General features: G+C 44.6%; 1 protein-coding gene and 1 long non-coding RNA gene across 3 annotated transcripts; one reads left to right on the top strand and one right to left on the bottom strand.

The window, feature by feature from the left end:
• Positions 1-141: 141 nt before the first annotated feature.
• Positions 142-24,952, bottom strand: akap12b (A kinase (PRKA) anchor protein 12b). 2 transcript variants are annotated; one of them, XM_057016282.1, is made up of 4 exons: positions 24,683-24,952; positions 15,430-15,505; positions 2,588-6,709; positions 142-1,886 (listed from the first exon to the last, which is right to left on the bottom strand). In XM_057016282.1, exons 1-3 carry the CDS (start codon positions 24,800-24,802, stop codon positions 2,592-2,594), a joined length of 4,314 nt encoding a protein of 1,437 aa, XP_056872262.1. In that variant the 5' UTR covers positions 24,803-24,952; the 3' UTR covers positions 142-1,886; positions 2,588-2,591. The 2 variants fall into 2 exon arrangements, with proteins under 2 accessions (XP_056872262.1, XP_056872263.1); XM_057016283.1 differs by lacking the exons at positions 15,430-15,505; positions 24,683-24,952 and adding an exon at positions 9,240-9,480.
• LOC130515799 (uncharacterized) lies at positions 24,587-25,698 on the top strand. The gene is made up of 2 exons (XR_008947264.1): positions 24,587-24,819; positions 24,905-25,698. It is a non-coding gene; the product is annotated as an uncharacterized LOC130515799 (long non-coding RNA).
• Positions 25,699-26,606: the final 908 nt, after the last annotated feature.

Genomic DNA, 26,606 nt, shown 5'->3' on the forward strand with positions numbered 1-26,606 from the left:
GGTCTTGCACATCTTTCTTATTAATTTCTTGATTCACAGGCCAAATTACCTTTCATGAGACCATACTGACATTAAGTTTTATTTGTCATAGAACATTAAATATTTTCCTAAATTTCTATGATGAAATGACAAACACACCTCTTACTTTCGCTTACTTTATTGAATGAAATATAGACAAGTTTCTTGAGTTTTTACTATCAACAGTTTGGAAAATATAAAAGCTAAAACCATGCAACACAAATATTATGCTAATACCTGCAAGTTATGAGTTAATATTACAACAATATAATTTTAATTTCATACAGTAAGTAAACATTCTGTACAAATTTTATTAGATTCACAGTTACTGTGTGTTACAAAAGCAGGAAAGGTTCAAGTGGGCAAAACACTCCATCTAAGTGATTTATTCAATGCAAAACTGTTAAAGTATTTCACTTTTATTCTTTAATATAACGTGAGTGTGAGTGCAACACTCTCTGGGGACAAAGAACAGGGAGGTCAGTGACCTGGAGAGGGTCAGGACATCCTGATTTCCCTCTGGTTTGGTCAGAAAGGGAAATGCTGCTGGTATGAGCTAAAATCAATGATTCAAAAGCACTCAGGATAATTGTCAACAGCGCAAGATGGACTGATTTGGTAAGAAAATAACCCATTGGTGTATTTGCTTTGGTGGTAAAACTGGATCCCTATAACACTTAGTCCTCCAAAATGACCTTTAACCCTAATATGTAAATGTATCGAGTAGAAAAAGCTTTAGGAATTTGAATTGCTGCTAATAACTCATGTATGGTGTAATGGAAAGACAATGAGTCCCTGATTCTTCCTAGATTGATTTGGCTTTTAAAGGAATAAAAAATAGTTTTCACAGTCCTGTACAATGCTGCCAGTGTTGGTGCCTTTGCCTCAACTTGGATATTTAGAGGAGGGGGAAAAGGGAACAAAAAAATATTAAGGTATTAAGACTCGTTTTCATTATGAACCTCGTTGAACCTTTATATTCTGGCTGCACTACCTGTTATAGCCAAGAGAGGACGACAATATACTGTTTTCTCACGAAGAGGAGACGTTAATAATAATGATGATAATAACAAAAACAATGATAATCAGTGTGTAACAGTGTCCTTTTCACTCCCCCACAGGCAGCCACTGTTGTCTCCTCTGCATGAAACAGTTTGTTAGCGTGACAATATAACAATCAAATGTGTCCAGCGAGTGGTTCTGGATTGACAACGGAATTACATCTGTACCATAGTTTAAATATGATAGTTGAAACCACGAAACACCCCCTATTTGTATGCAACAGTCAGTATATGTTAAAATAACCTATTTCCATAATATTGCTAACAATAACAACAACAAAAAAGTTTCACAAGTTAGTAGTGGAATCTTTAAAAATATGCAACAATGTTCAAACATTGACCAGGTCGTGTGTGTATGTGTGGTAATCAAGATATAAATACAATATACAAGACAATAATCCTCCATTTGTTCACCTTTTGTAACATCTCATTCTCACTACACATTCACAAACAGGCACAGGCCCACATGCACGCTCAAGCGAGTTACACACTTTCACCCCATGCAGTGCGGGCGATGGAAAGTCACCGAGACTGGAGGACACATCACGCTGCTTACGAGACAGGTGGGTCGCTGACGTGCCGTGGAGTGTGTGTTCGTGTGGGCGGGTGCAGGGTTTGAGGATGTGCTCGTGGGTGTCATGTCGCGCTGTATAAGGGGAGGTGGAGACAGTGTTGTGGCCGTTTGCTCCGTCTCTGCGAGCAGCATGGGTGGAAGTGCCTCATTCGCTGCCCCTCTCTCTCACTCATCTTCTCTCCATCACTCGTTTCCTGGTGCAGACGACGAGTCCAGCAGTGTCACGTCTTCGGCTGTGGGTGTGAACAAAAGCAGTCAAGGTCATTTCAGTCATCTCCAATTCAATCATCAGACATCTCTGTGTACACGCCGTCTTTTTCTCTGATCTCTAATATTCAATATGCAGAACAGCACAACTAACAGGTACTTGAAAATTGCATATTTGCATTTCAAAACTGGTAAACTGAATTAAAATTGAAAGCGCTGTCAGGTGACTATTAAATTGACATTCAATTAAACTTCTGAGAGAACCAAGAGCCTGCAGGAGCTCTTCCGGCCCTTTGTGATGGGCTCTAAAATATGTGTGCTCTGATTTGGTTTCTTGACTTCAAACTGTGACAGAAGGAAAACAGGAGGAGGCAGCTGAGGAATCATAATCAGTCTTTCAACACGAGTTCATCTGCACTCACACGCACTGCTTCTCAATACGACCACGGGCCTACAAAGAAGGGGTCAACGGCGGCATTCCTGCTTTGATATCAAAGGTCCCCTGGTTACTCGTGGGCCAAACAAAAGCTTTTTCATCTGACATGTGGGCAAACCCCCCTCTTGCACCTCCTAACAAAGGTGGGCCACCATGAGAATGGTGGATAAGGCTGAAAAATGCTGGTTCTTTCTTCTGTTGTTACGTAAACATGCATCAAATGGCAGAATTCACAATGAAGGCCTGATTAAGACTCAAAATTCATTAAAGGTCATTATTTTACCATCTCACCTGTTCATGACGCTGGCAAGTTGTCGGCCATAACAGGCTCAATCTCCTTAACTGCCTCCTCGATCACCTCGATCACCTGCGCCATCACCTGTGCACACTTCTCAGGTGACTTTACCTCCTCCTCTGGTTGGCTGGTGGCCACCTCTGCGACTTGACTGGGTTCAGAATCCTCTGGAGGCATCACATGCGGTTCCTCCACCAGCTTTGACAGTTTGCTTGGACTTACAGTGCTCCTTAAGTCCAGGCCGGTGTCTTTGACCACAGGACCGTTGCTGTCAAACTCCTCCGCAGCCTCTTCCTCCACTGTCACTTCCTCCATCACCTGGGCTGTCTGTAAGACCACTTGGACGGGCATGTGGATCTCGAGTGCTTTCAGGTTTTCATCCTTCATCGGGGCCTCAGATTTTGGTTGTTCTGTCTCATTTACTTTTTCTACTTCTTCTACTACATCTTTTATTTCTGATCCTTGAACCCCTGTGTCCTCCTTGTTCTGTTCCTGGTCCTCAACTATCTCCTTCGCCTCTTCTAGAATGACCGTTTCGTTACACAGTTGTACCTCCACAGCCTGCTTTACATCTTCCTGGGGTTTGTCTTCCTCTTCCTCTTTGGAAGCACTGAGACTGTTTGCAGTCTCTACTGGAACCAAGTCTATTAACTCCATGGCAACACACAATGGTTTAGGTGACTTTTCGCATGACAGAACGTTTGGGATATCGGTGATCTCGGCGGTTTCAGTGGAAACCTCAACCTCTTTCTCTGTACTTGCTTCAGCTTGAACTGGTGTTGGGATGCTGGCTGTCGGGGTGGACGGCTTCTTGGGCTCCTCAACAGTCTCTGATACTTTATCCACTGCATCTTGAATGACAGCCTGGGTAATCACCATGCTCTGAGCTTCAATGTCACTTGCCTCTTGGACTTCTGCCTCAATTTGTTCCACATTCTCTTGACACTGGTCAACGACGACATTAGGGTCTTCACTCTCTACAGCCGACACACATTCGCTAGTCTCCTGCACCTCGATTGCTTCATTCTGGATTGGCTCAACATCTGCCATTTCTACTTGGTCAACCCCAATATCGAGCTTGGGGCCAACAAGGACCTTGGTTTTGGTAATCACAGGAACCTCCTCAACAGGAACACTCACAGGGATGGCTACTTCAGCCTCCTTTGTCACGGAGATCTTTGTGGTTTTGCTGATGGCCTCGGCTACTAAATTCAAAGCGGTGTATTCCTGTGTGGCATATTGCTTTTGTATCTCTACGTCTGTCTCCTTCATTTCAATAGTATGCTCTGTGACTTCGATGAGTTTGGTGCAAACAGGTTCTTCAGTCGTCGGTGCGATGGAATTGACAAAGACGGTTTTGGAGGAGGTCTCGCTCGTGGTGATGGGTTGAAGGATTTCAGCCTCTACAACAGTGGTAACGATTCCAATGTTTTCAACTTCAGGCTCATTGTACTCACTGGCCGTTTGAATGACTGATATGTCATTTGTGGACGTTTCAACAGCAGGCTCAAGGCTCGTGGTTTCTACTTGGTGCACCTGGGCTCTCAGTAAAGGAACCTCTGCAACATTAGCATCAGCTGATTTGTCTGGTTTGTCTTCCACTGCTACCTCTGTGCTTAGCATATTACCAACCACAGCCACACTTTCAATGATGGGCATAGCAGGTTTTTCCAGGGCTAACTTGGCAATCTCCCTGGTTCCCAGTCCGGTACAGATTGCCATGGCCTCTTCTCTAGCATGTGGCTCAAGGAGGGTATTTATTTTGGCCTCTGCTGTGTCAGTGGATGGTTCATATTCTATTTTTTCAGATGCGACCTCTATTGGTACATCGCTAACAGTTGCAGATGTTTGGGCTGGTATTTCACTGACCAGGACATCAATGCCTTCTCTTACCTCATCTGCATTGTCTGGTTTGGGACTCTGAGCAACAGGAGTAGTTTCTCCAGTTGGAGCTTCAACAACAGGTTTTACCTCGGCTCTGGAAAGCCTACGACCTGTATACTGAGAAGGTTTAGGTGGCTCAGCAGGCTCGTCCTCGCTTTCATCTTCTGCGATGTCAGTGTCCACCGACTTCGATGTGGCAGCTGTCTCAGCCTCTTCTGCGATGTCACTCAGCTCATTTGGTTGGTCAGTCTCCTCCACCGCGGCTGGAATCCATGAAGGGGATCTATCATCAGCAGATACATCAGCTTGGGCTGCAACTGATTCTGCAACTGCTTCTTCTTTTGTTTCAACTTGTTCATTATACTCTGACAGAGGAACCACAGCTGGAGTATCAGAGTCGTCCTCGCTTGAGCCCTGGTCTGAAGGATGTTTATCTGCCTTCTTTTTTCTTCGTCCAGGTAAAAACTTCTTGAAAGAGAAGGATGACTCCTCTTTTTGCGTTTCGTTGTCTGACTGGACTTGTTCTGGAGAGTCCCCAGGTTTTTCCTCAACTTTTGCCTTAGGCTTAGGCATAACTACACGTTTCAGGGTGTCCCAAGCAGACTCCCCCGAGGAGCCAAACTTTCCATCAGATTCAGAAGTCTGAGAAGTGACAATTGCAGCCTCGGCCTCCTGCTCACCTTCTGCTGCTGGCTGCAATTCCTCGTCTATCTTGGTTTCCTCATCATCAGAATCGGACGTCTTTCTGGTCCTCTTTTTTGGTCCACCCATACACATTAGGGCCTCCCAGGAAACAGAGGTGTCCATTTTCTTTTTGGGCTCCTCGGTGCTTTCAAGTTTATCTGCATTTTTATCTGTGTCAAGTTTATCTGTCTCCTCAGTTGGCTGATCCTCCTTGGTTTCCTCTTCAGCACACTTATCTGTTAATGCCGCACTCTCAGACGAGGACAGGGTGGCTGTCTTTCCTGGTTTTTCCTCTGGTGCTTCTTCATCACTATCAGATGACTGTTTCACTCGCCGTTTGGGCATTACAAGTTTCTTAAAGGATGACCAGGCAATGATACCCTCCTTTTTCCTCTCTCCATCAGCAACTTCACCATGGCTCTCTTGGCTTGATTCGATCTGGGGCACCTCTGCATGCTCCCCGGACTCTTCAGGAGATGACGGGCCACTATCGGGATTTGGGGCCTCTGCAGACTCAGTGGCAGACTGAAGTTGTTCTGCTGCGACCTCCCCAGAATCCGCTTTGGTCTCTGTTTCCTTCTTGGTCCTTTGTTTCTTAGTTGAGAGTTTTTTCAAGCCAGCACCAGTAAAAAGCTTCTTCAGGGGGCTTCCTGTTGCCTTTGTCTTCTCTTGTGAGCTTAGTAGCTCAGCCTCAGAAGTCACCTCTACTGTGCCTGATTCTTCATCTACACAAGGTTGAATTTTGTCCTCTTGTGTGACCTGTAGTTCCTCTGGAGGGCCTGTTTTGGCTTCCTCTTTGGGCTCTGCTTTGTCTTGAACTGTGGTTTCTGTTTCTGGCTCTTTCTTCTCTGTCTCTTGCTCAGCTTCACTCTTCAACTCTTCTTTTGCATCAACAGAAGCAGCAGCAGCCTCTTCTTTCTTTTCTGTCTCTCCCTCAGGAGCCACCTCCTTTTCTTCTTCTTCTTTTGTCTTTTTGATGCTGGTTTTCTTTTTAAGGTTAGAGAAGAGTCCTGTATTGAAGAGCTTTCTGAAAGGTGACACGGAGGTCTCTGGGCTTGTCACTGTGGCATCTGGTTCCTTTGGATCACCCTCCTTGACTGCTGCTTCATTTACACTTTCAGTAGTTTCAGCTTTATCACCATCTGCTATGACTTCAGCATTGGATTCTTCTGCCTTGATTTCCTTTGTTTCAGCTGCACTCTCCTCCACAATCGCTTCCTCTTTCTCCTTTGTTGGCTCTTCAGTTTTGCTTACCTCTTCTTCTTCTTTATCCTTGACCGTCAAAAGCTTCACTGGATCCTCCTCAACTTTGTCCTTCTTCAGTGTAAACTTAAAACCCACAAAGCGGAAGATCTTCTTGAATCCCACCTCACTGGCATCTTCACTTTTCTCTTCAGCTGCCTTCTCCTCAACAACCGAGATGTCATTGGCATCGTCAGTTGCTTTCTCCTCTTTGTCTTCATTCACTTGAGGAGCAACTTCATCCTGGATGGCATCCATAGTTTCAGAAGCCTCCTCTTTCTGAGCCACAGACACATCTGGCTGACCCACTAGAAAAGACAAGATATTCAGCAGATGTTCAGTCAGTGGTCATACTGAGAAATCACTAACAATGTCTGCATGACTGCTGTTAACATGGGGGATCCCTTAATTGAAGTAAATGCATGTTTTATGTCATTAATAAGTGTCCTGGTGGGATATGGAGATTAGAAGAAAAACGCCTCTCTAAGGCGACTAACGAAGTCTGAGAAAACTCAATTTGTTCCATCTAACCTTGTTCCAAACTTCAGTGATAACATCATCAGTTTTTGCGGGAAAAAGTAATGGAAAATGTTGGCCTATTCTTGGAGATTTTTAAATAAATTTTGATGCGCAATTTTATTCATCGTGATTTCTGCTATATTTGGGCCCCAGAAGACTCTTTCTGTAGAAGTCTTGGATAAAATTGCAAATAATCCAAAAATACACACATATTCAAATAAATGTTGAGGGAATAAGTGCCAGATGGTCTCTTCTGGTGCCCCAGCAAAGCACAAATGGCGTTAAGGTCTAGCCCAGCAGTTTAAGTTGCATACAGTTAACTAAGAAGATGATTTCTGAAGTCCAATGCTTTTATTGTGATCATTATCATGTGAACTCAATACACTAAACACGAATCTTGGGCTCTTATGAAAACAGCAATTACGCAGCCATGCAAACACATATGTCTGCATCCGTTGCTAAATTATACAGATCAACTGTGCATTCCTGTAACACTTTTCTGTTAAAGTACATAATAAAGATTAAAAACCGTTTTGGAAGATATACCCATCCTCCCCATATGCCGTATTTTTCATGCTGCATGGAGATCAAAGGTATTTCAAGATGCTTTAAACATTATCTAAATTTGCTTACTTGGCTATTAGCTAAATGGTATTTTAGATTGAGTTGATGTGGGATTCAAACCAAACAATGAAGGCTCCTCCAACTTACCCCTCCTGAAAATAAGTCCCAATCCCCTTGACCCAAATTCCTCCACAGCAGGATGGATGGGAACCCACCCCCTTCACAAGGATCACACACATACAAACACAAAAGCCTTCCAGCTCTCTCCGGTCTTTAAAAAAAGGTGGTGGAAGTGAAGCAACTTTTCTACTATCAAGTACTATCAGGCAACTTTGCATGTGTTGAGCCGACCGTAGCTACGCGGTCCAATGGGTGACGCCCAGATAACATAAACAAACCCTTCAGTCATTTGCTTTATTTGTAACTCGTTTAGCATAAACACTAAACTTATGTACCCAAATTACAAAAGTTGTGGGTGCCTGTAATTATACTAACAGTAAGCCGCATGTAATAAATTTTCCCATGAAGTTAAAAAATGTGCAAGTAGGAGGGGCCTGGCCGTTAGTAACACAGGCCTTGTGTGTCTACCTTAACATAAAACAGGAGTCATGTTGATTTTACAGACTGCTGGCATCTCTCCATTCTTTTTGATCCTTGTTTTCCAGCCAAACTCCTTTTTTTTTTACGAGGACACCGCTTTTTAACAACCTCAGCCTCCCTCCATCAATTCTCCTCTAGGCCAGGGTGTTAATGTGTGAAGGAGGAGGATGGGTGATTTGAATAACAACTGTACCCGAAAGAATGTGAGCGTAAAGGGAGAGGCTATAGGGGGTGAGGATGGGACAGATAAGGGATGAATGGGTGGTAGAACCCTGGGGGCATGTAGACACCAATGTTCGGATACTTAAAAGTAAGGAAGAAGGTTGTTTCCATACCAAACCAACGACCACAGCCTGAAATGATGCACAGAAGACACAGAAGACAACTAACTGTTGCTACAGATGGTTGAGGTGGCAGCAGCTCTCTCACCGTTCACAATCACTCAATTATATGCAAATCCTCACTATTAATTGTCTGGTGCACACACCCTTTAAACAAAAGAAGTCAGTTAAAGGGAGTCTACCCACGCCCTCCCCAAACGTACAGGCACCCCCAACCCTCCTTTCTGTAGGGCAAAAACAAAGATAGTAAAGTTTGTCTGTAGTCATTCTGAACCCATTGTCCCACTTTGACTACTTAAATGTGATTAAATCCACACACCCGCTCCTCCCACCCTGCCCGCTGCACCCAAATGACCCATATGAGATCTCCCTTAAATCTAATGAAAAGTTTCACATGATGGGACACAGGGAACTGTTTCTGGTCCTGGCGTGGGCTGAAACCAGGCTCTGTGAGCCATTCTCCAGACAGCTGTTGCTGTGATGTTATTTTCCCAGAGAAATTTGGCGTGAGACACTGGTGACCAAGTCTCTTACTAATCAGAATACAAAAAGCTAAAAACAAGTGGTTTATGCATAAACGTTCTGGAGTGCACAAAGCAAAACTGTCCCTGAGTGAAACCGCTCAGCCGTGATCAACAAACCACAGTGGCCATCAGCCACGCCCTCACAACAATGCCACTGGTTACACTCATTCATTTTAGGAGAACCCACGGCCAGTTACGCTTCACCATCAATAAAGTAACTCAAAACTCCACTAAAAACTGAACATCACCCCAACCTCAAATCAGTAACCCAAGAAGAACCCTTGTCTTACCTGTTAGAGTTATTGTACCAAGCATTGGTGAAGATAGTCCAAAAACAATTTCTCAAAAACCCAACAGCAAAAAAAACACAGTCAAACCAAAATCGGTGAGATGCTTTCTAAAGATTTATCCTGACTGATTTCTGTCACTTCCCTGCGTCTTCGACTGGCCCCCCTGTCTTAAGTCTTGACTCTGCTCTGAAGATCTGTCCCTCTCTCGCTGCTTCAGTGGTCTCAAACAGTATGAGGAGAAGAGAGAGCTCCACACACATTTCAAAAGACTGACACATGTGTCATGGTAGGACCACCCCTGTCTCCCTCTTCCTCCCTCCCCCTCCCTTTCTTCAGCTGTTCTGAATAAGCCCCCTCCTCCCCATCTCACCCACCCTCTACATCCAGTCGATCGGAGCTAAACCAGAAATCATGCTATCATCTCAATCATGCATATTATCTCTAACTGTTGTATATCACATTTAGTAGGAGCGGTGTGGGGGGGTTGAAGTTCACCTCTGACATTTATGTGTTGCCAACCTATAAAATACTATGAAATAAAAAGACCCGGCCCACTTTCTTATTTCATCTACAGGCCGAGCTAGTAGAACATAAGATGAAACTAGCGTTCCATAAAAACTCCAAACATCTTTATTCACTTGTACGAAACCCAAACTGTGTTAACCCAATGCAGATCTATTTAAATCATCTTTTGTCTGAGTGGGCGGGGGGGATGGAAAGAATGCAGATAAATCCTCAGGTAAACACCAACATAATCAGATCTGTCACACTTCAGCATTGTCCCAGAGGAATGTGTGAATTCCAGTGAAAAGCCTCCCAAAGGGGTGATAACAGCAATAATCAAGTACTGTCTGAAAGGCACCCCAGCCAAGCAAATCCATGGCTTTACTTATAGAAGCAGAAGATAGGTCGCTGTGTCTTAAAACATTTTCTTGCGTTTCTAATGTGTAAATGAAGAAAACCAAGGCCGAATCTTTCATCAGGACCCAAGGGACAAGATGGGACAAAATAAATAAATAGACCCAAGGAGAAAGTCCCAAAACTAATATGTTTTGAGTTTATTTAGACATTTTATCACACTGGTGAATAAGGGCGGGGTCTAGCATAAAGAGGCCTCTTCATTTAGTCAGTAATTTAATAAAAAATGTCATTGTGACACAGTGCTGAGCCATTCAATTATGGCTGACTCACCCAGTCGGCATTTCACTGTATGTACTTTACGGCACAATGAATGCTGATGCTGAATGGACAGTGAGTCAGACTTGAAGGAATTTAAAAAAAAAATAGGGCCAGAGTCCCGCTGTGGACTCGGCCCACATCTTCCTTCTGACCCTCCCGACTTCCTTAGTGTGCTTCATACAAAGCGGCCACATTCCTGAACGTTCATACATCCTGAGAGATTTGAATGTGGCGAGGGCTTCAGGCCGCTGTCCGTGAGAAAATAACGCGTGCAGCGCAGCGTATGGATTGTGGCAACAGAGGAGCCGCGCTGCTCAGAGATAACGTTTAGAGGAATCACAAACACGTTATTCCATTTATTCCACTGTCATTTGTTTTCGCTGGAGCTTTCTTTGGGTTTCTGCTATCAATTACACCAATAATCACCCTGGGTTTAAGTTTGCGTGGAGGGTTTCCAAAGGGTTTCAGCAATATCAGGTTAAAGTTTGGGGAAATGTGGCTTAAATTATGTGAGGAACATCCATTGGATGAAGATAGTTTTGAATATCGCACCCTACCCAATTTTTTTTTCAAAAATCACAATCACAGAACGTCCGCAAAACAAAGGGAAGCCGGGAAGCGAAACGCTGAAACAGTGATTCTAGCAACGAGCAGACGGGAATATTTGTTGAAGTAATAAAAGGAGACACCAGGGCGCTAAATGAACGAGAGGATTTTGTGATTAAAATGCGTGACAGGATGACTCCACACGTATCTGGCTAAATCAAAAAAACGTGCCTAACTTCAGGAATGTGTGAGGAGGGGGTCTTGAATGACCTACGCCTGGGGTGGGGGGTTGGGGTTCTGGGAGGTTCCGGCCTTTTTGTTCCTTGCAAAGAAGTGGATGACATCATCGGGACAGTAGAGACGAAAACCCCTCGTATTCTTCCAAGAACAGGGGAGGGCGATGCCGAAATAATTGGAGGAAGGGGAAACGATGTGTGCGAGGGTGTGAAACTGCCCCCACATCAGAGAGGCCAATTTAGTACCTCTATTTTTGCAACTTCTCACATCGGCGCTCCAGCCCTCTTTAATCCGTCTCCCTTTCTCCCACTTTCCCCGTCTGTCCCCTAAACCTTCACAAACCCCCATCCCAGCTATAATCCTGTTTGCGTGTGGGCCGGAAGATGTGGATAAGGACGCCGGGCAGGAAACTCCGCTTTCTTGACATCACCGTTTCCTCTTCCTCTCCCCCATTTCCTCGAGGTACACATCATGACGTACTCTGTCCAGTCACTCATTAGCTGCTGAGTCTGAACATTACACAATGAGCCTGTTGCTGCGCTTCAATATTCAGTCCTGTTCAAAGCTGCTAAACAACCGCTCCTTCTTAAAATCGATCTCATCCCGGGGCGGCTGTGAGAGCAGCGCCGTTTCTGACCGTCTTCCAAGAAGACAAAACAAAAATGCTTTTAAATATGGTGCAGTGCAGCGTTTCCCCCACTGGGATATGTTTAGCCGGCCCATGCCATCTGTTCTATTTGCATTCCTGAAATATCTGCACCAGCAATTTGGCATTTCAGTTGTTATTATGAATCACCCCATTCGCCAGTAGCCAGCAAATTGTTCAAATTGGGGACATAAATATGGAATGACTTCCGATTACAAGAAACGTTGTGCTTTGTTCGATCTGAGCAGGAATTCTGTAAAACAATGGGTCAGATTGCTCATCGCACCCCCGGGGCACAGACGAGGTTTCCTGCTCCGTGCCAGTTACATGTCACTGCTCTACACACCATCACCACTTCTTCCTCTTCTCCATCATCCCGACCCCATTATTAATGCACGACTCTCTTTATGGTCAGTTCGGCTGAGATCTATTTACTTATGCCGGATCCATCACATAAAAAAACGTCCATCAGGACAAGTAGCTGAACCGAAGCCGACGACTGCCTCATTTTATCGTTGGGGTGAGCAGTGCGTCCGCCATCATTTCCGTTGACCTGTGCATAATGAAAATTGAATTATTATTTTCAACGTGGGGGGGACACATCATTTAAAAGCAACAGGGGTGGAGGGCTATGTCACATTCCTGGTCCATTTTCTCATTGCTCTGAGTGCCTGGGGGAGGTCAGGGGTTAAGGATCCAGATTAGGTTCTCTGATGACGGAAAAGATGAGAGGGACTCCGACAGACACGGAAGAGTCCTGAGGGCTTCTGTCACATGACTTTTAATGTATAACTGAGACTACAGGTCCAGTTTAGCTGCATTATAAGTACTGTGGAGTTTTAAAAAGTATACTTGGGTATATATGACTTACATTTTGCAGCTCATTTGTGGTATAAGTCTAAAGATTTCCTCGCAACCTGAGTGCAAACAACAGAAAAAAGTGCACAGGAACATCGTGGTAGAAGCCGAAAGGTATTGCAAATGAGGCCGGAGATCCAAAAGGGGACAATCTGGCGGCTGGAATGTGTTATGATTGACGGCACGGCGCAAAGCTTTGCTGGCACAGATCAGACAAAGAAGGGAGAGGCTCCTTCCACAGGCATGATGTAGGTTTTAGCAACGCGGCCCTGCGCTTCCCCCGAGACCAGTGTGAGTAATTCCACCCTGAAGCCAAATCATATCTGCACACAAACACACAAGCGGACCACAACCTATAAACCTTGTTAAAATTAACACCTGGAAGAGCCACAAAATGAAAAGTGGAGCACGAAGGCGGTGAATCATTCTGACAACACTCCCGGGACTAAGAGAGATTGAAAAACGCGTCCTACTTTACTCAGACTACTACAGCATTTGGCTGTGCGTATCCTTGACAAAAACATCTGATCTTGGCTGTAATTGCTGCTTTATTGCAGCCAGTGTGATACAACTCAAAATGCACAAGTTTCCATGATTGCATGGAGACAAAATCCCAGGTTCTGCTGCGCTCTGCACGTACGCAACTTGCTTTAGTCACGGATTTAGTGAGTGCAGAGCAGATATGCAGTTTCAGTCCGTCCAGAAAGGCTCCATCCGCAGCGCCTGTGGGACATCTGGAAGGGACCATCATCGCTCAGGCCGGTGAATGACATCAACTATGATGTCAGCGCTTGGACTCCCACCGCAGCCCGTCAGCCCACACCCTGAACTCAAGCAGATGCAGCCGACGCATGGATGCAGATGTGCGTTAGGAGGGGGACCACGTGGTTCCTTAACGCGAGATTAATCTCGAAAAAATGAGCTGTTTCTGTCTTCATCGTTGTCTATTTTAGTCCTCTTCTTCTTTGGGAAGTTGCACTTAAAATTCAGTCCTGAGCATCTGGAATGAGGTTACGCAATTTTTCAGAACGACCTTCAAACTGTGTTCACCCACATTTCTTCTTTCATTTCCTCAGAAAATATTTGAATTCTCATAAACGGCACAGCCATCTGTTCTTGCTCTCCATTCCCCAGCAGTCCTAAAGTACAGACAGAAATAAGTTTTTTTCTAATGAGCAGCCGACAGAATTGTGACCTGGTTTTAGTGCGGCTGCTCTTGTTCGACACCACCTTTGCAGTCGTGTTTTCTCATGAGCGTGGTGATTTGATGAGGGGCCAAAGACAGCAGCGGTCCCGTGTGTTCACAAGGACACACTGATGCAAACCTGGGGGAGACGGCAGATAACTGTGGATAAAAGTGCTCCGTCAGGGCAGAGATGGGAGCAGAATTTAAAGGAGCCAACATGGCTGTTACGGACCGGGGCTTCTACTAGAAGTTACTATTTACTAATGGAACTTGAAATCTTCTTAGGGAACTTTAGTAAAAGTCAAATCTTCTTTTGTCCTCCTTTAAAGTGAAGTAAAAATAACAAATTGCTAACAAAATATTCATTCAGAACTTAAATTTTCAAAGTTAAAAGATGCTGGGAAGCAATCTTTGTGTTTGAGCTGCTGCCGTTCAAACGTTCCGCCCTCCCTGATAGGAGAGATTACGGCTCGTATGCCCTTCGTTTGATCTGCGGTCTGACTTTTGCTGCTATCAGACAGATAATTCTTAGCTTCCCGTCTTCCCACAATGCAGCGCTGGCTTTATCAGGCTGCCTATGAGGTATAGAAGCGAAGGGCTGAGATAATTCTCCTTTTCTCCTCTCATCTCTCTGTGATCAAACTCTTCACAGTAAAGGCCTCGTTCCTCTCCCAGACGCTGCGGAACACAACCGCTTAGAAATGCTGTATTAAGTTACTCCATCAGTGAAGAAATGCTTCATTAAGTAGCTTATTAAACAGGTTATTTGAGTGGTGTGTGACATATCTCTGTGTTTTATGTAGTATAAGGTTACTCTCTGCGCTGCGGGGCACAGATTGCTTCATGCAGGGTCTAGGTCATGGCCTGCTAAATATTTAGGGAGGGTGTCCGGGACCCTGCTGCCCTCCCAGATTGAGGGGGGGGGGGGGGGGGGCAAAGACAATAAGCAAACATGGTGAGTGCAGCTGCACAGGGACAGCAGGTTGCTGCAAATGTTTAAGTGGCAGAATCTGATTCCGTTCGTTTAGGTTTAGTTAAAGATGATCCCAGATTAGAATTTAAAAATGAGTCCCAAGTGTGCAGTGAACTGTTCCACTTGTTCCAAAGTTTTGACTATTTACGGCATCTGGTTGTAGTGAGGATTTAACCTTGCAAATTCAGTGTTACACAAGAGAAATTGAATGAGTCCATATGTAAACCGTCACTTATTTTCCTAAGACCTGAAGGAAAATGAGAAATACGTAGCATCTGGAGGATGTAAAGTGCAGTGTCTTACTGGTGTTGACAAAAAATGATTGTTTAAGAGTTAAAGAGATCTTGCAAAATTTCGAAGACGGTCACCCAATCACACACACACACACACACACACACACACTGAAAACAGACCCCACACACACAGGCTTACCTTCTGCTGCCGCTGAAACAACAGCAGAAAATCCCCAACAACAAACTCACACGCTGCCATTATTTCTTCAACACACTGCAAACAAACAACACATGACAGACAGATACACACACACACACACACACACACACACCTTCTGCCAGCGTGTTGTCCTCTGAGTGTCCGTTCAAGCTGCTCATGCTGGAGATTTGCCCATTTTTCTGCATCGCCTTGAAGAAATAAAGAGAGAAGATAAGTTGAGAGAAGCTTTTTCTCAATGTTTGAGGCCTTTTCATGCACATAAACACACTGCGTGAGACCGGAAATGTGTGTTAAACTGAATCCTGGTACTTTGGTTTTAAGTTTTATGATCAGTAAATTAACCCGCCTGGACAGTCAGGGCCTTACTTGGTGTGGCCTGCTGATACACATCCTTATATAGTTTGAGCAGCACAAAATTCACATCGGGTCACAAAGGTCAAATGTCAGGCAGAGAAACACACTGATGTTACAACAAGTGCATTCTACACAAGCGGATGCTTCAATACATGCGTGTCACCTACAACAGCACAGTTGTCTGGCAGTATTTTATCAGAGGATCAGGGTCCTGACAGGGTCTCTGGCTGCGATCAGCACCCAGTGACAGTCAGACAATGGCAGGCAGGCCAGAGCATTGTGTGTCCAGACCAGGGGAGAGGGAACCAGAGCCTCCCAACAGAGCTGCTAATCTTACTAATGGACTCATCAGGCTGCGTTCCCACCAGCCACAGCTCCTCTAGGAAAGCCCTGAAAAATGACACCGCCGGGGAGACCTGCGACAGGTTCTGGGGGGGACTTGCTAAATGATGAAAACGTCCAGTGGGAGGGCGAAGGTAGGGGGAAGGGAGAAGCACAAACACCTTATCAGTGCGTGGCTCCCCATGCCACAAACAAAAATGAGCTTAGTCAGAGTTGGAGAATTCTGGAGCCAGTTTAATTCAGCAGCATCACGCAGAGATGAGATAATCTCCTCCTCCCACTGATAGAAGAAGCGCAAATGTTGAAGAAATCTGAAGCCTGACATTTGTTTTAAAGGGGCACTCGTGTTTACGATAACAGGCGCATTTGTCAGAAAGCAGGATGCTGCTGTAGTTATAACCATGCAGACCTGAGCTTTGAGCCATCTGATGACCTCTGGACCCGCAATGACCCCGCCCTACCCCAACGTCTCATGGTTGGCATGCCCAGGATTCCTCGCCGTAGAAACCTCCACGGACCCCAAAACACCTGACTCTGGCCTTATTTTAGCCCATCTCCCTGAAGTTTTTCACCCTTTCACCATATGTGTCCCCAAGTTCCCACAGACCCTGGAAAAACACACGTGTTGGACGGAATAAACTGGTCGCTCAGTGATTGACAGCAGCTCCTAGACGACATTAACAACCGAAAAAAGGTGTATTTTTTGGCTTTCTATCACTAAAACAACTGCTGTTTTGGATCTGGAAGAGCAGCAGATGAGTTCCAACTCAGTATAACCCACATATACGACCGTGGAGTCCGATTGCATTGACTCGTATCACAGAAGAAAAAAATGTCACTTTGGTTTACAGCTGATATAAACTGGAGCTGACCCGGACCCGTAAGCTGATAGCTGGCGAGCTGCTCCGAATTCCTCTCGTGTCCCAGATAGAGTATGTTGAACTTTCACTGCCAACTGTGCATTTTCCACATGGCTGTCTGGACGACGTGGTTTGCCACAAAGACCGACAGACACATTTGGACTTGCCCAAAAATGATGCTAAGAAGGATGAAGAGAATTTCTGTTGTTTTCACTCTCTGCTTTGCTACTCTTGTTGTTATTTCTCTCAGTTAAAGCTAGTTTCACCCCCCCCAACCCCTGATTCTCTACGATTAGGGGCTCCGGGACAGAACTGCTGCACCCTCTCCTAAATCACCTGAAGGCAACAGAACAGATAGAAAGCCAAACATAAGAGTGCAGGAGGTGGGGGTCAGTGGAAAAAAAAAGAATGAATGCCAAATTACATCTGTCACAGAGCAGGACTTCAAATGGCCTTTATTTACTGCAAATCTGGTGATTTTGATAAACGGGGGGGAAAAAAAAGATTTTGGCTTTGTTAAGAATGGACAGCTGCAGTTATCACGTCAGGGTTATTCCCAGAGTTCTTGTGCACGCGTAAGCAGAATCACGGTAGGCGGTAACAGGCTTAAAGACCCTCAGTGGGGTCGTAGTTGGACGGCGGCAGTTAACCTCGCGACCCCTGACCCCTGAGGTGCAGACAGAGCGCACGAAAGGAGGAGGATGTCATCGTGAATGGGAGAGATAAAACCAGAGGGAGACGGAGGACAGAGAAGATAGAAAAGCGAGAGGAAATAAAGACATCATAGCAATTATTTACTTACATTTAAAATTATTCACTATTGTTTATTTGTTAAGAATGCTAAGAGAGTCCTTTAAAATAATGGGAAGATATTTTTGACACTTAAACAATTGTTCATTCTTATACTAGTGATATGTTATTTACATTCAGATGCTGTGCAATCGACCTAAATATAAAGTAGTTTGGTGTTACGCTCCGAGTGGCTCAGGAATGTCAGCCCTGTTTCTTTACACTAAGATGTGCTAATACGTTGCTAATTTGAGCAGTACCACACGAGAGGAGCAAAAGGTCTCGTAAATAAGACATAAATAGGCCTGTCAACCTTACTTTCAACTCAAATTTTGTGTGAAACACTTCCATCCTGATGGTTCGAGCTATAAAAGGAGCTTCAAATGAGCTGCAGGAGCTTTTCCTGGTAAACATTTCAGTCATGTCTGATGGGAGCAGTTCAACCATCATGTCCACAGCCCCCCCCCCCCCCTTCATGTCTACTCACCCCTGGCAGCTCTCCATCTATTATCCCTGACCCCAACATTCACATCATACCAAAGATTAAAGTCTGACAAGACCCCCAAACAGCACTCTCACTCTTCCCACAATCCTCTGCTCAGGTGCTCCCGCTGTGGGTACCTGCACGTGTGTGTGAGTGTGTGTGAGTGTGTGTGAGTTTAAAAGCTCCTGAAATGAACCAAGTCTGACTGCGTCACTTCAGGCCCCGACGACAGATTTACAACGTTGTGGAAAGTGAGCATCATTCCCTCTTTTAGTCCAGCTCAGCCCCACGTACGGCGCAGCTCTGACTTTATTTACGGCCGTTTTCAGGAAAAGAGGCACTCGTCTCGATAAATCCGACAGCTTGTGCAAACACACAGTCTAACGCTGTATATGGAAAACCTCCCATACTCGCAGTGGCGTCGCTTTAATGGACGGGTTTAGAGGATCCATTCGACGTGCGGCTCGGCTGAAGAGGAGGAGGAAGAAATCGTCCTGCACCGCCTGTCAAAATACAGTTTAAAAGTTCAGGACCGGAGTCGGTGATGCAACATCTGGTGTGATACGTGATGTAAAAAGCCTGTGCCAAGTGAAATATGTGGATCACTGGATCCACCCAGGCTGGGATGAGGCCCGGTTCTTAAAAAGACAAACAAGTTCAAATGTTTAGCCCAATATCAATCACATAAATCCACACCAAAGCCTCGTGTAAACAGTCAAAAACATTATTATTAGTCATGTTTACATTTCTTCAAGCATAAAATCAGCAGCGTACTCTATCATATTTCTACAGTTGCTCACGGCAATCAAGAGTATTTGGAGAGCCAACAGAACGCTTGTGTTCAGCTCGTCCTACTGGACCTGTTAATGGGATCCTGCACTGTGACTTGGTGTCATTTTAAATAAAAATTAGCACTGTGTTCAGTAGCTGTAAGCTGTGTGTCTACACACACACACACACACACACACACACACACATATATACCGTATATATACACACTAGTGATGTCAAATCTTTGGTTCTCTGGCCATTTGCAGTCAGAATAAGCTCAGCTCAGCCTGAGAGAAAAAGCCAGTCTAATATTTATTTTACATTTATTCGGCTTGATGAGCAGCTGTTTCATTGCAGTTTGTTTCCCGTGCGCGATGTGACGGCAGAGAAAACCTAAAGGAAAAGCAGCAAACGCTCCTCTCACCTGTTGACTGGCATTCCAGGACCGCGTTGTCCAACCGAGTCTCTACATACCTCCCACAAACCTGTGTGCTTTCCATCACCCTCGCACCTTCATCTGTACGCCTGTTACAAACGACAACGGCAAATGGACCCCAACAACCTGGCCCAGGAAGGACCCCCCAGGATACCTTCACGTTTGAGCCACACTGGCCGGCGTTTGACCCCGCAGGCGTGCCTCTAGAAGTGGGTTGAAACAACAAATGACCCCCACGTCCTGAAACTCCAAATATCTCTGAGCCTTGATAAGCATCTGAGCTCCAGAGTCCCATGTGCGAAAAGATGATGTCTGTAACGAAGGTGTCTGGAACGTGTCCAGACACTATAAATATGGTTCTAATTACTGACACAGTTAAACCAGACTGTTTGTTTTGGCTTTAGGCCTCAAATTACTCTCAGATTACTGTCTCACTTGATCTCGGGTTTGGTCGCTGAAACAACATTCAGGGTCACAGATTTCCGTTATTCACTATATATATACAACATTACATTAAATACCTTGCAAGCTTTCTTGAAAATAATGCTTTTTTTAATCCAGAAAATAAACATTTAAATTAGTCTATAAATATCAAGGGCCCCATTAATGATGACAACACAAGGAAGTCAGGGGACTTTTTAAAGACTGGTTTGCAGTATTTAGATGCAGTTAAAAACAGCATGTGAAAGAAATAAATCCGTTTTCTCCCCTCATCTCATTATGCTCATTTACCTGCTGAAAATAGCAGTTGCAAGACTTTCAAATGAAATCACTCCGATCAGCTCCATCAGCTGTTTGCCTAGCTCCAACGTGCCTCAGAAGCATAAACAATGAAGAGGAAAAAAGCTGGGCTTTGTCGGATTAATAGAACCTAGACTGAAATGTGATTGTGTTGAACACAGACGAGCACATGCTCTCTTTGCCGTGTACCCAGAAGCTCCTGAACCACCTTAATTAAAAAGAAAATGGAGTCTTCTGTGAGGGCTGTAATTACATTCAAGAATCTCACCAACCTGTTTAAAAAAAACAACCTGAATTTAAACTGGGGAAAAATTATTTTCATGTGATTAAAATCAGATTAATAGCTGTAGTGCTGTGATTTGTGTCACGCGCCCCTGATCCATCCTGTGGCAGCGAGTCAGCGCGGACCCTTTCTTTGTTAATAATCACAGAAAAAAAAGCCGTTACTCTTATTTATAGCGTCATTATTTTGATAAGTTTCTGATGGCAATGACGAGGAACCGGGTGAAGTAGATTCCTTTCGGCCGAAAGATGAAGCTTTGTAGTGATAAAGGACACATCCTTCATCTTTTCCTTCATGTTGGGGAGTCACGGAGGCTCAGCACTGTTGCATCAAAGCTGGAAAAGACAAACGATCCCCCTGGAGACGACTTGTCTGATCCTTTTTCCACACAGATTTTTATAAAGTCACCATCAGACGTGTGATCGTATCTGCTTCAAAACACCGGCCACTCATTGATCGGACCTAGAAATATTATTATATTTTATGCTCTTACAAACATAAAAGGGTAAAAAGGGCACAGTGATTATACGTAAAGACTGTAATTACCTTCCAATGCTGCTCTGTTGTGCTCAATAAGTTACTGGTTATTGGCTATGTTGGAGTCATGTGCTTAGTCACAGGAATTAGAAATGCAGTGAAACCACATGATACTGTAGATTCAGCAAGATGGCAGCTGCTCAAGCCTGGCGAGTCACTGTTTGCCCTTGAAAAGCTCTCTCTCTCTCTCAGACACACACACACACACACACACACACACACACTGTGCTCGGTGAAGCAGTTAATGCTGCATCAGGACCACGACTGATGAAAAATGGATGTGCAAAAAAAAAAAAAAAGTGGGGGGAGGCAGAAAAGGCAGAACAAGAGATGAAGAGGAGAGCACACCTCCGTCAGAGCTTAAAAATACCTCCTGACGCACTGAAGGAGCAAGAGTGCAGGGGATGATGAGAGGACCGGGGAGCTTATCTCAACATCCGAACAGTTGTATGAAGTGGGAATCAACAACGTGGTCCTGCTTCCTGAGGATGAGGACAAATGACACCAGTAACCTGGGGACTCCTGCACCCACGTGCACGGTGGCCATTTTGCTCAAGACGTGTAAAATGGTCAAGAAAAATCGGCTCGAATGCTGAGTGGGAGAGTGCAGGCGCACGTACAGAAAGATTTGAAAAAGAGAGAAAAGGCCAGGAGAGTAGAAGCAGAAGAGGGATTATTTTAAGCACAACATTGCAGTAAAAAGCCCGTCCGGACCCAAACAGAGGGAGACGTCGCCTTCTGTAAACATGCAAACATGCGATAAATATCCTTAATCTCTTTTGACGTCGAAGAAACATTCATATTAAAAAAAAATCCAATTTGGAGCTGATTAGTTTATAATTTATAGGAATATCGCCAGCAGGAAATACGAATATAACCTTAATGAGCTTGTGTCACATCTAATTCCAGAATAATTGAAGAGCTGGACGAGGTAAACGTCGATCCATCGGTGCATTAGCAGGATCCTCCCGCCTCCTCGGCTACATCCTCTGAGCTCCCTAAACTCGTGAAGCAATAATAAAATCTAGGCAGCTCTGGCTGCTGGTACCTCCAATCAGAATGATTGATTGGAACAAAGTAGGTGTAACGATCCCTGCGGGGCGGTGAGGAGGCCAGTGGCCGCTGGCCAGGGCTCATCAATAAGGGTCAGCAGCTGCCCACACCTCCATCAGTCAGAGAGGAGGAAACGGATGAACGCCTGTGCACAGACAGCACCTTAACTCAATAAAAGCTCATTTTCAGTCCTAAATTTAGCCTCCACGTGAGTGTGGTCGCATGTCCTGTGTCCACAGCAGGTTACATTATGAAGACGTACTGCAAATATGTGGCAACAACTAACTTTTATTGGGATGAATGCATGCTGGAGCCTTTTTACAATATCCTTTGCAAGAAATGCAAATGGAGAGAAATCTCTTCTGAAATATTACGTAACCTTGTGGTGCGCCGCCACCGTCGGCCGGGCTTGTTAATAAATGCAATAAATTGATGGGGGCAGGGTTGGGATTGGAACAAAGAGGCTCTGTTTTAGACAGTAATGGAGCTGGCGGTCCATCTGAGAGAGTCTGGTCGAGGACAGATTAATCAGCAGCAAACCACTTCCTGTTATTTCCCATCAAGGACAAGAGAAAAGAACACATAAATATGATTCCCTCTTTGAGACACAAGTCACTAGGCTGCTGTCACACAATATAAAGGGAAGACGGGGGGACGTGGAGACTAGATTTCAAGGATCCTGGTGTTTTCCTCACATTGACGTGTCCACATTCTCTTCATGGATGGATGGATGGATGGATGGATGGATGGATGGATGGATGGATGGATGGGTGGGTGGATGATGACTGTGAAAAGGCTGGTTTTTATTGCATCCTGTTGACTTCCAGCTGTAACCTGTCTGATTGGATTAAGCTTGTCGTAAACGGGTTTTACTGTTTGTTTTTCGTAATGGAACGTTTAATTGGAAGTGGGTGATTTCAGTGAATTAAACAACTGTGCTCCTGGCTCCGCCCCTGCCAGCACCACCCGCTGCGCCAGGTAGGAGGTAAGACGGCAATACGCGGCTTTTCATGTCAGCCTGACAGGTGCCCCTCTAGCTTTCCCTCTTTTTACTCCACCTCTCTCTCCACGTTCATTCCTTCCGTCTTGTGTTAGCCCAGCACACACGGGGGCCCCCAGCTTGTCCTGAGTTATCCTGAATGGAGCTTCTGTCTGACCCCTTTGCCCCACTCCCAACTTATTCTCCTTCTTTCTCTCTGATAAACAAGATAATCAGAGCCACAGCAGCATCTGATCATCTGCAGCCCATTATGCAGCAATGTTCCTACGTTAATTAGCACATTATCTTACGTAACATCCATCTTGGATCATTGGAGTCACCTGCTCCAGCTGTCAGGGTGGAAGAAGTGGACACGAGAGGGAGTCTCGTGTTCAGGTGGTCACGTATGTTTGTAATTGCCCGCTTATGACTTACGTGTATTGCAAATGCGTTGATATTTATTATGGCTCCTGGTGAGGTGAAATTCCTGGAATTTTCTTCTCATTAATAGTAAACATAGACTCATACACAGTATGTGGGAGAGCTTTGTCCCTTCTGCCTGCAGCACCATCTGAAACAAAAAGAAATCTGGTCCCTAACTAGATTATTTTAGATAATCTACCCATCTAATCTGGTATTTCAGACCAGATGACCAGAAGTTGATATAACAAAAATAACAATAATAGTGGAATCATTTAAGGGCAAAAAAACCATGTTTTGTTTCATGCAGCAAAACAAAGAAATAAATATTATCTCAAATATGTATTTTGGGGGAAAAAAATGCACATTGGGTGTCTGTAAAGTGTTTAAAGACTGGCACATGTCCTGACATGAATTTGATTATTCTTATTAGAGAAGATCAACATAATCAGTGCAGAAATTCCCAACCCAACACACATTCTCAAGAGACGCAGCAGCCAGTTTCAACTCCATCAAATCTTAATCTGAGCACTCATCCATTTCAGTCCCTTTATCACAGATCCTTGGGTGAGAAGCGGATCTGACCCGCCGACCTTAAAGCTCAGTAGAGCTGGTAGGAGCTGTGACGAGAGCAGGTGGCGAAACCCAGTTATTAACAGGAGCTTCCCAAATATTCATTCGCACCATGCTGTGTAATTTACACCGAGGTGACGGGTGCAGTCACTCACACGATCCAAAGCCAGTCGTCCATACAAAGGTTTGCAAATGTTGGCCCTGAGGAACCTGAGCGGCACACGTCGGTGAAGCACCTGCGCTCACAGCAGCATTTTTACCTTAAACCATTCATTATTACATTCAAGTGGAAATTTGCTCTGATTCAAATGTTTTAAATCAACACGTGTGGCATGATGAGGACCTCAGCGGGTTTAATCTACCGTTGAGTCCGGTCTGGTTTCATTTTCAGTGGCTTTTATTGTGGAAAGTCTGTCCTTCAGTTTCAGCGCTAATGGCGCCCTCAGACCGCCGCGGTGGCGTTTCTGTGGCGTCCAGGTGACGCGTGTGCATGTCAGTGTGCATGTCAGTGTTTATATGGACTGCTGCCGCGGCTGCCGCGGCTGCTGCGGCTGCAGGGCTGCAGACAGCTCGTCCCATTACTCAGCAGAAAACTGCGGTTGCGCACATGGAGCGTGATGCGCACAAATTTCAACACTGGATCTAGAGGAGGATTGCGGGTGTGAACACAGGCGGAGGGCATAAACAACCGCATTTGGGAGCAGGTTTACACGGATGAACGGCGGACAGTGGTCTGGCTGTACCTTGCTCTCCAGGACGCCGCCTCCCTCCTGGATGGCGCTCAGCTCCGCGGCGGAGGCTGACACCGACGCATCCTCCTGGCTCGTCGCGTCCCGCTGCACTGAGCTCTCTGCTGCTCCCATGGCGAACAACCACAAAAGTGAACTTTTATTTCTCCCGTGAAAACAGACGGCACAGCCTTCCTGGATAACCACGAGAGTATTTTCTCTGTTTTGAATTTTCAGTATCCAGAGGGTCCAGATATGAAGCTCGACAGCGCAGCTCCGCCCCGGGGTGGCCTGGATCAGGAGTGATGAGGAGCGAGGACCAGCAAACTCTTTTCAGGACAGTGTGGACCCCCTCCCCTCACTTATCACATGGTGCTGCAACACAGGTGGGGCTGGTGGAGAGAAGTCCAGGGGTTCGGTGAATGCTCTGTTATAAAAGATGACGGAAAGGAATAATGGTGCATAATCATTGACACGAATATTTTAACTGGAAGGATACATTTGAGCAGGATTTTCTTATATTTCTCTGCAGAAAAAAAGTGCACTATGTTGCACGTTATATTTAATGCCATAGCACATCAACTGTTAATTTTACTGTAATATATTGTATTTTTCTCACATGAAATGTGTTGTTTTACCATGAAGAAAGCTTAATAAAATCCCAGAGAAAGATTGATTTTTTTTTAAGTAATTGTAAGAAATTGGTATGATTTGCTAAGTGATTCTATCAATTTCCAAGCTTTCATTTCAATGCTCTGAATAAACGTAATAACTGACCCTGAAGGGAAACTGTACTGCATAACAGCCAAACTTTATTTTTACATCAGATTATGCTCTTGGTCTTGGATTTGCTGGATGAACAGACTTGAGAGAGTTGGTTTATTGACCCCTGGCAGGCTGTCAGTGTGACTGGATGCTATTAAAAACCCTCCAGAGGTGAGACTGAGGGGATCTTTGCTCTCTTGCACATATTTCCTGGTTAGAAAATTGTAAAGAGGTTTTGGAATAAAAAATATTCCGCTGGTAACAAACATCTCAGACTCTTTTCAGAAACATTTTTGACACTTTGACATTTTAATGACCTGTTTGGGTGGTTTCAAAAGGATGATGCCATTTTAACATGCACAACTCCTGATGGTTTTCAGGCTAATGGAGACAGAATCACATCGTTCTATTGTAACCTATTTGATTAGCTTGTGAGTATTGGTGGGTTGCTTCTATTTTTCGGTTTCAATTATCTCTAATATAATATAAATCTGCATTTGTTTAACCGTGTAAATACACATTATATCAACTGTTTTCTTTGGTGCCAATGTCACACTTTTTGCTTCTAAATAAAAAATAGAATCTGGGCCGCAAAAAATAATTTACTCCTACAAATACATTTGTATTTTGACGTTGCTTTATCTAAAAAATTGACTCTATCAAGCTTTGCGCACCTGGTTAAAGGAGTGAGGTTGATGAAGTCCCTAGAAATGGGATTGTTTTAGAGAAGAAATTAAGTGACGCATGAGGGAACAAAGGTCTTATTACTTACTGTGAATATTTTGGAAACGTTCCCACGGCTCATGATGCTTTTTTATTTTTTGAAACAGCGAAATGATGGGAAACGTTATGTTCTTCTGACCGAGACAGGGTAAGCAGAAGAATGTGACCTCCTGAGGGGCGATGTCTGCTCTGGGCACCGATACATCCCACCAACTTCACTTGCAGGGTGGGTCCAGTGAGGCCGCCGACATAGTCAAGACATTTAAGGAGTTTGAGATTTGAAACAGATGTGCCCAGACGACAAAAGTTTAAATAAATGAAACCAGTTGACGCAAATGCAACGCTGAGCCGCTGAGAAGGACCTGTCCTTGGTACTGAAGTCTGGAAGAATATGAAATACAGGCTTTAAAACTGGAGATGAAACAACTTTTTTTTTTTTTTTCAAAAAAGA

The sequence above is a fragment of the Takifugu flavidus genome, chromosome 19, assembly GCF_003711565.1.
Source record: "Takifugu flavidus isolate HTHZ2018 chromosome 19, ASM371156v2, whole genome shotgun sequence".
NCBI classification, from domain to species: Eukaryota; Metazoa; Chordata; class Actinopteri; order Tetraodontiformes; family Tetraodontidae; genus Takifugu; species Takifugu flavidus.

Bases quoted from the DNA above. Each gene is read 5' to 3' on its own strand.
- akap12b (XM_057016282.1), bottom strand. From the start codon at position 24,802: ATGGGAGCAGCAGAGAGCTCAGTGCAGCGGGACGCGACGAGCCAGGAG. The intron at 15,506-24,682 runs GTACAGCCAGAC...TATTTCTTCAAG, and splicing joins GCGGCGTCCTGGAGAGCAAG to GCGATGCAGAAAAATGGGCA. The intron at 6,710-15,429 runs GTGTGTGTGTGT...TGTCTTTTCTAG, and splicing joins GGACAACACGCTGGCAGAAG to TGGGTCAGCCAGATGTGTCT.